At 38.8% G+C, this 10,756-nt stretch overlaps 1 protein-coding gene and 1 long non-coding RNA gene across 2 annotated transcripts; one reads left to right on the top strand and one right to left on the bottom strand.

Annotated features, from left to right (window-relative positions):
- Positions 1-955, bottom strand: LOC133726466 (uncharacterized). The gene is made up of 2 exons (XR_009854832.1): positions 662-955; positions 1-405 (listed from the first exon to the last, which is right to left on the bottom strand). It is a non-coding gene; the product is annotated as an uncharacterized LOC133726466 (long non-coding RNA).
- Positions 956-1,851: 896 nt separating this feature from the next.
- On the top strand, positions 1,852-4,153 carry LOC133726465 (inactive LRR receptor-like serine/threonine-protein kinase BIR2). The gene has a single exon (XM_062154010.1). It carries the CDS (start codon positions 2,127-2,129, stop codon positions 3,915-3,917), a length of 1,791 nt encoding a protein of 596 aa, XP_062009994.1. The 5' UTR covers positions 1,852-2,126; the 3' UTR covers positions 3,918-4,153.
- Positions 4,154-10,756: the final 6,603 nt, after the last annotated feature.

Here is a 10,756-nt window from a genome sequence, read left to right as displayed (position 1 = left end):
ATTAATGCAATCTCATCAATAACAACACCATTCACCATTACAAAACCCCCAAAAGCAATCGAAATCGAAAACAACAGACACAAAATACAGTTCAGAGCCTAATTCAATCACAAATTTGAACAACAATACCATTTACCATCATAAAACCCAAATCAGCAACAAGGTTAGATTATCATAAATAAATTTTTGGGTCGATGAGTGCTCTACGGTGGAGCAGCTGTTTGGAGCTCAATTCGAACTGGAAATTGAGGCCGAGAGAGAAGATGATCCATCTGGGGTGAAGATGATCCGATCTGGGGCTTTTTTTGGTTTTTTTGGTCAATCTATTTATCTCTTCTTCTTCCTTCTTCCTTCTTCCAGCTCCACCCCCCATGCCGTCCTCTGCTCCACCCCCTACGACCTCATCTGCAGCGTTTCCAACACCGTCCTCGTCTTAGATGAGAACACCATATACCCAAATCACAGAGTCTTGGATGAAGACCCATATACCCAAAGAGGCAAGCCATATACCCAAATCACAGAGTTTCATAAAACAGAGAATCAAAGGCAAGCCATATACCCAAAACATAAACACCATTACCCCACTCTCAAATCGAGACCCAATCCAAAACAACCCAAGTTAAAACCCTTAATCCCTAAATCAACCACAAAAGAATCAAACCTCGAAGGCGTCGTCCTCGTCTTGGATGAGGACACTGGAGAGGTGCAGGTCCTCGGAGGCATCGTCTTGCGTGCGCTGTGGAGTTGGCTTCACGATCTAGTAGGGTGTGGAGGAGAACGAGCGAATCGAGGAGTGGGTGGTTGAGAAGGGACTACGGTTTGAGGTTCGGGTGAGAAGGATTCGGTTGATTACGGTTTAGGGTGAGCGAGATGGTTAGCGTTTTGAAGGAGAAGGGGAAGGTTGCAGCTCTGTCTCTTGTTGCTCGTGTTGAGGGTTCTGGATAAGAGATAGCTGGAAGAGGGAAGAAGAAGAAGAAGAAGAAGAAGAGATGAACCGATTGACAAAAAACGAAAAAAGAAGAAAAGAAAGAAGAGATAGCTGGAAGAGGGAAGAAGAAGAAGAAGAGATGAACCGATTGACAAAAAACGAAAAAAGAAGAAAAGAAACATAAAAGAGATAAACAGAAGGGAAAAAAAAAGATAAGTGAGGGTAGAATAGACATTTTAGAGGGAAAACGTTGTCACGTCAGCTATTTAACGGATGTTTTGGACGGAGAGTGACAGAAAGGACCTATTGGTCCAAAATTGAGAAGTACAAGGACTAAACGTGTGAAATTAAAATGTCAGGGACTGAAGTGTTTTTTTAGTCAAAAGCTCAAGGACTAAACAATATTTAGTCCATCATATAACTTTCTAATTTATTTGCATCCCATCTAAAACTTACTACGTTCTATTATCAACTATTTTTCCTTTTTATGGAAATTTTGCATCTATTCGTAACAAAAACCTTACAAATAAAATAAAGGTTTTTTTTTTTGAGATAATAAAATAAAGGTTAGTGAGGTTGAATAAGATTATATATAATCTTCCAAGTTTTAGACTTTAGTTTTTCAAACCCATTCCAAAAGACAAGTGGGAGTCAAAGTCTCAAAGATGCATATTCCTTCAACCTCATTGGCTATCCACAAAAAGCCAGCCTATTCCTCACTCCATAAACTACAAATTTTCTTCTTCTTTTTTAAGTTACCAAAATTAGTTACTCCAGATAATAATAAATTGAGAAGTATATTAATTTCCACTCCAGTTTCAGCCATTCTTGGTGGACCTAGTCAAAATAAAGCCATCAATTACAAAACCCCTGCCTTAAAACAAAAGCTTTAATCTTTTAGTCAAAACAATTAGCCACCCCCTAATGCAAGTTTCTCAATCAATCACCCCCTCTCACTCTCAGTCTTTGATTTGAATTTAGCAATTCAATTACTGAAAAGAAAGCACCTAAATTCGACCCATTTTCCCTGAAAGAACCTGTCTTGAGTGTTTAACAGAGTTAGAGAGAGAGAGTCAGAAGTCAATGGCCCTTTTCAGAATACGCGCAATTTTGACCATTCCTCCACACCCTTTTCTCTTTTAGACCCAAATCGCACAACCCACATCTCCATTTCCGATCATATTTCCATTTCCGAACTATGTTGAGCTCAAGTTCGACCTGGGTTTTCACCCTCCTGTTGTTCTTGAGCTGCTTTTCTGGCTATGGAGCTATTGTTGAAGACGACGTCAAGTGTCTTAAGGGACTCAAAGCAGCTTTCAAAGACCCTGATGGAAAGCTCGCCTCTTGGGACTTCAACAACGCCTCTGTGGGCTTCATCTGCCACTTTGTGGGTGTTTCTTGCTGGAACGACCGCGAGAATCGAATCTACAACCTTGAGCTGAGGGACATGTCTCTGTCGGGCACGATTCCCAAGTCGATTGAGTACTGCATTAGTCTGCAGAATCTGGATCTAGCAGGTAACCAACTCACTGGTGCGATCCCTAATGATTTGTGTGCTTGGTTGCCGTACATGGTCACTTTGGATTTGTCCGGGAATGGATTCACGGGTCCAATCCCGGCTGATTTGCAAAAGTGTACTTTCTTGAACGGTCTGATCCTTTCGGATAATAAGCTTACGGGTGGTGTTCCTTATGAGTTTTCTAGCTTTACTAGGCTCAAGAAGTTTTCTGTGGCGAATAATCAGTTGAGTGGGGCTATACCACAGTTTTTTCAGCGTTTTGATAAGGCTGATTTTGCCGGGAATAGCGGGCTGTGTGGAGGGCCGCTTAACAAGTGTGGTGGATTGAGTAAGAAGAATCTTGCTATTATAATTGCTGCTGGGGTGTTTGGCGCCGCGGCGTCTTTGTTGTTGGCTTTGGGGTTGTGGTGGTGGTACCATTTGAGGCTGAACAAGAGGAGGAAGGGAGGGTTTGGTGTTGGGAGAGAGGATTGGGCGGAGAGGTTGAGGGCTCATAGGCTGGTGCAAGTTTCGCTGTTTCAGAAACCGCTTGTGAAAGTTAAGTTGGCGGATTTGATGGCGGCTACGAATAATTTCAGCCAGGAAAATGTGATCATTTCGACTAGGACTGGGACTACTTACAAGGCTCTACTGCCTGATGGGTCGGCGCTGGCAATTAAGCGGCTTAGTACTTGTAAACTTGGGGAGAAGCAGTTTCGTTTGGAGATGAACCGGTTAGGACAGCTGAGGCATCCGAATTTGGCACCCCTTTTGGGGTTCTGTGTTGTGGAGGAGGAAAAGCTTCTGGTCTATAAGTACTTGTCGAATGGGACTTTGTATTCTTTGTTACATGGAAGTGGCCCTGGATTGGATTGGCCAACTAGATACAGGATTGGTTTGGGTGCTGCAAGGGGACTTGCTTGGCTTCACCATGGTTGCCAGCCTCCAATCATACACCAAAACATCTGCTCCAATGTGATTCTCCTTGATGAGGATTTTGATGCTAGGATAATGGACTTTGGGTTGGCAAAGCTTATGACGTCTGATTCTCATGAGAGCAGTTTCGTTAATGGAGACTTGGGAGAGCTTGGTTATATAGCTCCTGAGTATCCAAGTACTATGGTAGCTTCACTGAAAGGGGACGTTTATGGATTTGGCATAGTACTCCTGGAGTTGGTGACTGGGCAAAAGCCTCTTGAAGTCGGCACTGCTGAAGAAGGTTTTAAGGGTAATGTTGTGGATTGGGTGAATCAACTCTCTAGTTCTGGTCGAAACAAGGATGCCATTGATAAGGATATCTCTGGAAAAGGACACGACGATGAAATTCTACAATTTCTGAAAATTGCTTGTAATTGTGTTGTTTCCCGACCCAAGGATAGGTGGTCTATGTACCAGGTTTACCACTCATTGAAGAGTATGCGCAGAGACCATAGTTTCTCTGAACAAGATGATGAGTTTCCTTTGATTTTTCGCAAGCCAGATAATGAATGACTCAGTTTAGACTTGAATCAATGAAGAAACAGGATGACAAAGATGACAATGTGGTCACAGAAATTCATCTCGAGGTAAGTTCTCAAAGGTCCATATGTAAATGGTGTGATCTTCATTTTAGCTGGTTTTCCCTATTTTTGTAGTTTAGCTGTATAATACAATAAACTGCCTGAACAGAAGGCCTCCTATGATTTGTTTGCCCTTTGTTATATTTATATATATGAAACAAAACTCAACTGAGGTGCAGTGATAAATGTAATATACTTCCTGTTTATGGCCATTAAATTTTGGGATGAAAGTAATGTCGTATCTCCTTACCACACAGGGAAATACTTTTTTTTCCCTGTAGGCTAGGTTCTATTTACTCTTTAGGAAAGCTAACAGTGTTCATAATCAGTTTATTTTTTGTCTTTCCCAAATGAATTGCTTATTCTCACTGAACTTAGTTGGACTAATCAATACAGACCGAGCCTTTCTATATTGTGTTTAAACCTGCTTATTAAGAGTTGTAGAGTACTTCGCCTTGTTTGTTTCTCACTTTCCTACTGCTTATATATCATCAGTAAGTAGTAACCTTGTTTGTTTTTTCAACTGAGGACAGCAATATGAGGGTTCGTAGATTGGTGATTTCAATTTTCACTAATCTTTTCTAACTACTTGGATAGATTAGTGTATAGCAGCGACAGAAATGGTGTATTGGCTACTGCCCTCAGCTTAGGAGGTTTTGGTGTATATATACTATATGGAGCAGCTCAATTATCATATTTGTTCTATATTATATCAAATAGTCATTTGCCCTGTGTTATTGTTTCTGGTCACCATTTTCATATGTAGAAGTGTAGAACAGCTATGATCACACAATGCACAAACACAGTGGCAACGAAATAGTTTTAGGCACCGAATATGGTTGTTATCTATGGTTGAGTAGCTTGCATAGTGATTATGTGAAACTTTAGCCAGGCCAACTTGACGTTCATATGATATGTGAAATTGACCAGCTCAACGTGCCTAATCCACTAGTACTACTGTCGCCATATTCAGCACGGCACCTCTAAAGTGTCATCACAGATGGCATGACATGAGATAAGCAAGCCATTTATACTATCTACAAAAATAATGTTTGTTAAGTGGTGTTGTTAAAATTCTAGAACGATGCTTCATGTTACATGATATTTTAGTCATTGGTATCAACTAAAACTTTAATTTTTTTAACTTTTTATTTAGACCGTAAGTAGTTATCTCAACGTACCAAACCATGCAAATCCTTATCTTTATTCAAAACTATCTAATTTCTTAATTTCATCATTGGTAAAGAATGTGTTTCTGTTGGTCTTCGAGAGTTGAGTCTATCCTGAGATGGGTTCCGAGTCTCTCCACTAAGTTGCTAGATGTCGAGTGTCCTGCAAAACCGAGAGATGTCAAGGGTAGACCGGGTGTGCCAAATGTATAACCCTCCGATGCCTGAGTCAGTATCAGGAATGATGTTAACAATTAAAGGAGAGAGATAGTGGTGACTTACTTGATATGGAAGTGGAGGCGTCTTATATAGCATGTTTTGAGATTGGAGATTTATATACTTTTAATGTGGGAGAATGTGCATTCCCCAAAAGTGGAAGATGAGTTTTGCACGTTTTGGAAAATGGGAACAGGAATCCGTAAGGGGTTCGGTGCCACGTGTGCGCGTGGGCTTGGTGTCATGCCGAGGGGGGCTTGGCATCCTCAATCTGGGCGTGTTTGATCGTATTATTGGCGTTTGGCCCTTGTTTTCAAGGTTAGCGAGCCTTAATCTTTGGTATTTACACTTGGAAGCTAGGTCGTATGAACATAATGATATTTTTCAACTGACAGAATACCAAAATCTTTTTCTACGATTTTTCAATGTCGCAAAGTAAGAAATTCATAACAAAAAAAAACAAGTCTGTTCAATATCTCAGTGTTCTGCAAGTTGAAGCGTATTCTCAAACTCGTGTTCTTCGAATACTAAGCTCATGGCACTTGTAAATTTCAAATGACACGTTATATTCAGAAGACTTTGTGACACGTTCAAACTTGCTAAACTATGTTAATCCCTAACTTTTTTTTTTCAAATTCTTCCATGACAGGAACTCATTGTTGACAAAAATGGTATTCTAATTGATAGAACTCAAAAATATAGAACCATTTGAATCATTGAAAGATTGTTAATTAAAATTATTACGTGATTTTTCTTATTAGCTTAACATACATTATTGTCTCATTTATTAATAGCTGTATGTTAGCAAAGTCCTGGTTCAAATCTCTTATCCCCAAAAAGAACCACACTTGTAGGGTCCCCAAAATTTGAATTTTTCATCTTGTAAGTTCGTTTTCAATGAACTATGGCTATTCTAGTTGGAGTCGTTGGAATACACTTCTCAATTATTGATACCAAAACCCACTCAGCAAGGCATTGTGATCAAATGTGCAACCTCTTTTCAACCATTAACTATTTACACACTAATTTGGGTGGAATTGTTGTTTTAGGGGGGTAAAAGGATATGCTCTCTCCTTGATTCTTTCAATCAAAGGAACTGCACGAGAGGGGAATCTGTCTCCTGTGCATCAAAAAAGGACTGTAAATTTGAATCTAACTTACTTTGGGCCTTCTCTTTCCCTCTTGAATCAATCAAAATCAGCACGAGTAAAGGAACCAAAAGATAAAGCAATCAACAGAGTTGGCTCCTTCGTTTTTCACTTTGCATATTCATGTTTTTTCACTTTGAATTCAATGACTTTTTCTTTTTGAATCAAATATTTTTTACGTTGGTGGGTTATGTTTGAAAGTACATCTTGGATAGATCTTTTGAAGATAATGATGAAACTGAAAATAGCTTAAATGGCAAGTATAAGAAAATTATGCACCATTCAAAGGATTGTTTTGGTAATTGAGTACCTTATTGGAAGAGAATTGCTTTTAGTTACAGGAAGAGAAGGGGATTTGCTTTACTTGGGGAACACAATCACAATGAAAGCCACTTGAAGAAAGCCTAACTATTAGAAAGCCAGTGAATCATACAAGTTAGGTACCGACTCCATAGATATTGTATGCAATGTGGGACTAGACTAGAACCTTTAGGGTGTTTGAATTTTCTTTTAGTATCAACTTCCCCCTGGTCTCTCTTTTTCTTCAGTTCAAAATAGATTCCTATCCATCAACTTGTCTCCAAAACATTGAATATGGGGCAAGCTTACCAGTGAGATATATTGAAAGTTCCCATCTTTAGCAAGTTCTAATCTTTAAACTGTACATTGTGTTTGAGAGAAGCTTAATTGGGTTTCTTTTCATGCCCACGAACAACTTTACAGTAAGGTTGGAAATTCAAACAGTCACGAATCACATTACAGAATGCTCAGGACTTGGACATCAAACTAGTGAGCTTCATTAAACCTACCTTCTCCAAAATTTTTGATAATTAATCACTCCACAAATCCTAACTCCTAAAGGAGGCGAAAATCATAAATAACTGCAAGAATCGCAGAATGCAGATATATAACTTATTGTACAAGCTTGCCTCCTGCTCAAATTCTTATGCTTCACACTATCACAGTCCCCTTCATGGTTAAGCTCGACCAGCTGGTTGTCTAGTCTTCACTTCTCTCCTGAATTTCCATAGGCGTTAGGAGTTTTTCATAAACAAGTACGTCCACATTAGGCAAAACATACAGATACATCAATTTCTTTTCTCTTTTGTGCTTGTAGAGTGCCTTGATTGTTAAATATGGAAAATACTATGATGGTGAGAAGCCTAGTTCAATGGGTGGTGGATCTTTTATATGGAAGATAACACTAGATTAAGATTACGATTTGGGGTTCTAATGGAGCAAAACAATGAATTAACAAAATTATCAAAAGAAAAGGAAGAGCTTTGCTCTACATGTTCCCTCCCATAACAAAGTTGTCTAGTTCTTTCTCCAAGGCCTTTAGGTGTTCCTTATGAAAATAAGAGAAAGTTTGATACAAAAAGAAGGCTTTAATAAAGAAGCAGACAATCATCAATTTCCATATATCTCAAATATTGGATGGTGATGGACATGGACTGGTTTCTTTTACTCAAGCTAATATTATTAAATATAGAACCTGGGCCAAGTTGATTTTTCATCTTCTTGTTTTGTACTCACTACGCAATCAAAAATGAAAACCTACTAATGCAAAGACAGAAATACTGATGCATTTTCCTTTTAACCAAAAACAGAAAAAGAACCAATAATCCAGGAAGAAGACAGCAACTTATTTGTAAAAAAGTTTACCATCATGTCACTAAAAACCAGAGAGGGCATATAATGCAGTGGAATTATGGAAACAATATATTCTCTTTCTAACTACTGTGATCTGCTTTATATGTTTTTGTTGGTATTCTTTTGGGTCTTTGTCTCTGGATGCATGTCCCATCATAATTCAAGCATCTTCAAGCATGCACCATCTATGCTGGAGAAAAATACAATAATGCTACTACATATGAATGAAGGAAAGGAAATGTACCTGTTATGAATGGGATCAGGTCCATTCGGTACTCGCCTCTTGCTCACGTAAATGAAGGTAGAAGAATCCCAAAGAACAGCATGCTTCTTCTCTCTTCCAGTCAGCTTCCAATGCTTGAAGACTCTGGTGGATGAAACTGTAACAGTCGGTTCGGTAGTGTGGTTCACTAGAATTGCAGCAGATAAAAACCATAAGACACCCAGAAGCAGAAGAGCTCCAAACAGAGCCCTTAAAACCTTACTCCTTCCTAAACCCTCCATCTATCTCTCTAACCCCCCTCCGGCTTTTCTTAATTTTTACCTACTGCCTTTCCACCCAAGCAATAAGGCTGGCCATTTCAAACAGGGATACAGAGAGAATTATCGAAAGACCAATGCCTGTGGTGAGAGGACAAAGATGAACTCTCAGACAAGCAAGCAGAAGAGAGAGAGAACAAAAAGGAGAGCACACAAGGAGAACCAAATGATTAGGTGGTCTTTAACTTGGCGGGTAGAGTTGTTGGTTCTATATAAAGGCTCATACAGGAAGATATTGCTTGAGATGTGAATCTGATGAGAGAGAGAGATAGATAGATAATAAAACTGAGACTGATAAAACAGAAAAGTTCGTTATTCTAGTGCTTTTGTGTGTTGAACGGGTCCATTTGAACCCTCTTTCTCTGCTTTGGTTTGTGCATTTTCATGCAGCTAATGGGGGACCTCACTATCACCCTAAACCTTACGTACTCCAAGTTTGTAAAAGACATAGAGCCTGGAGCTACCCTATTTATATTAGAAAGAGATGGTAAAAATGAGCACTGAGGAGACGCCTATTACTCATTACTGGGATGCTTGTTCCCCTCCCCACCTATAATCGACACTTGGTTCCAGACTACAAGATAACCACTCATTTCTAAAATCATATCCATCTCACATTGTAAATGTAAAATGACCTCACCCAAATAAAAATAATAATACAAAACTAAAGGGATAAAACTTCATCCAGAGTTGAGAGTTTTCTTGCTTAGTAAGGATCTCCTTATAAGCTTCATCTGTAATAAAGTATCATTAAGAATGAAAAGAAGGCAACTTTTCATTCAAACTTAAATAACATTCATTGGATTTGGCATAAGTTTCGCATCAACAATTCTTCCACTCCATAATTAAGCAAACTGTCCTATTACGCCTTCAATTTATGTAAAATTTCCAAACAGGAATTAAAAGTCCCACCTAAGGAGACAAAGGAAAAAGAAAAGAAGGTTCTGTATCAAATACAGAAGTAGAAATCAAACCACCAATCGGTTCTGTATCAAATACAATCAATCCATTACTGGACCATAAGGTTTTTCTGTTCCCTAGTCAATTGTATAACTACAGGACATCAGTCACATGAAATAGGTCAGTTATCACAAAAGCATTGGCTATCCACTCTTCAGGAAAAGACAATCTCTTAACACTTTGAAGTAGTTTCATTCATAAGCAATGGATATGCAAAACTTGAAAACTTGTACAGGAACAAGTGTTCAATAAGGTCATATGAGCACAGAATTAATCTACTAGATTCGGCACAGCAGAGGACAGAATACAAATCTGAACAGGGAAGCAAATAAGACAAGTACAGTACTTAGCAAATGCCTTGGCCAGAAGAAGAGATGCTTTACAGCTTCTAAAGTAACAGAAGGAATCTAAATTAACTTTCTTATTCATCATAAGAAAAGAAGAGTATCATATGGAGTTTCCCATAAAACCAGACTCATAAACGTCAGTAACACCCCTAGCATGATAAGAATTCACTGAGAGTGACAGTTACAGGAGATGCCATTGCAATCCAAGTGGGGGACCCCTCCAGAAATCCTTAAACATAACACTAAGCGTACAATATAATCCTGGAATCAGACATTAAAACCTGAAAAGAACTACTGGTGTTTCCAGTACAAACCTGAAACTGTTATGGCACTTATAATTAACATACAACCAGTCCATAGTCACTGACTACAAAAACTGATATGTCGTTAAACTTGCCGTTATTTGAAGACCTATGGTCACCATTGCAATCCAACTGAAATAGACATTCAGTCCATAGTCCATAGTCACTATTTCTATCTATCAGTTTATTAAAGTTAGCTTTAAACTACTTTACTTTCAGACAATCACCTTGCTACTTTAAAGGCTAGAGATAATTAATTACAACAATCCTTAATCTTTAACCCATGGCTCCCTTAAAATAACTATGGTTCAATGATACATGTAGGACACCCCTTTCAATTATAGAAGATATCAGGTCCATAATAGGTCCCAACTCTTTCTTCACAAATAGGTAGTGGAAACTAGAGTCTATCAATTGACCAGGGTCCATCTGATAA

This window comes from Rosa rugosa, chromosome 1 (assembly GCF_958449725.1).
Source record: "Rosa rugosa chromosome 1, drRosRugo1.1, whole genome shotgun sequence".
Lineage (NCBI taxonomy): Eukaryota > Viridiplantae > Streptophyta > Magnoliopsida > Rosales > Rosaceae > Rosa > Rosa rugosa.
This window is presented reverse-complemented; position numbering and strand designations above follow the sequence as displayed.

Excerpts from the sequence above, each read along its gene's own strand:
- LOC133726465 (XM_062154010.1), top strand. The coding sequence starts at position 2,127 with ATGTTGAGCTCAAGTTCGACCTGGGTTTTCACCCTCCTGTTGTTCTTG.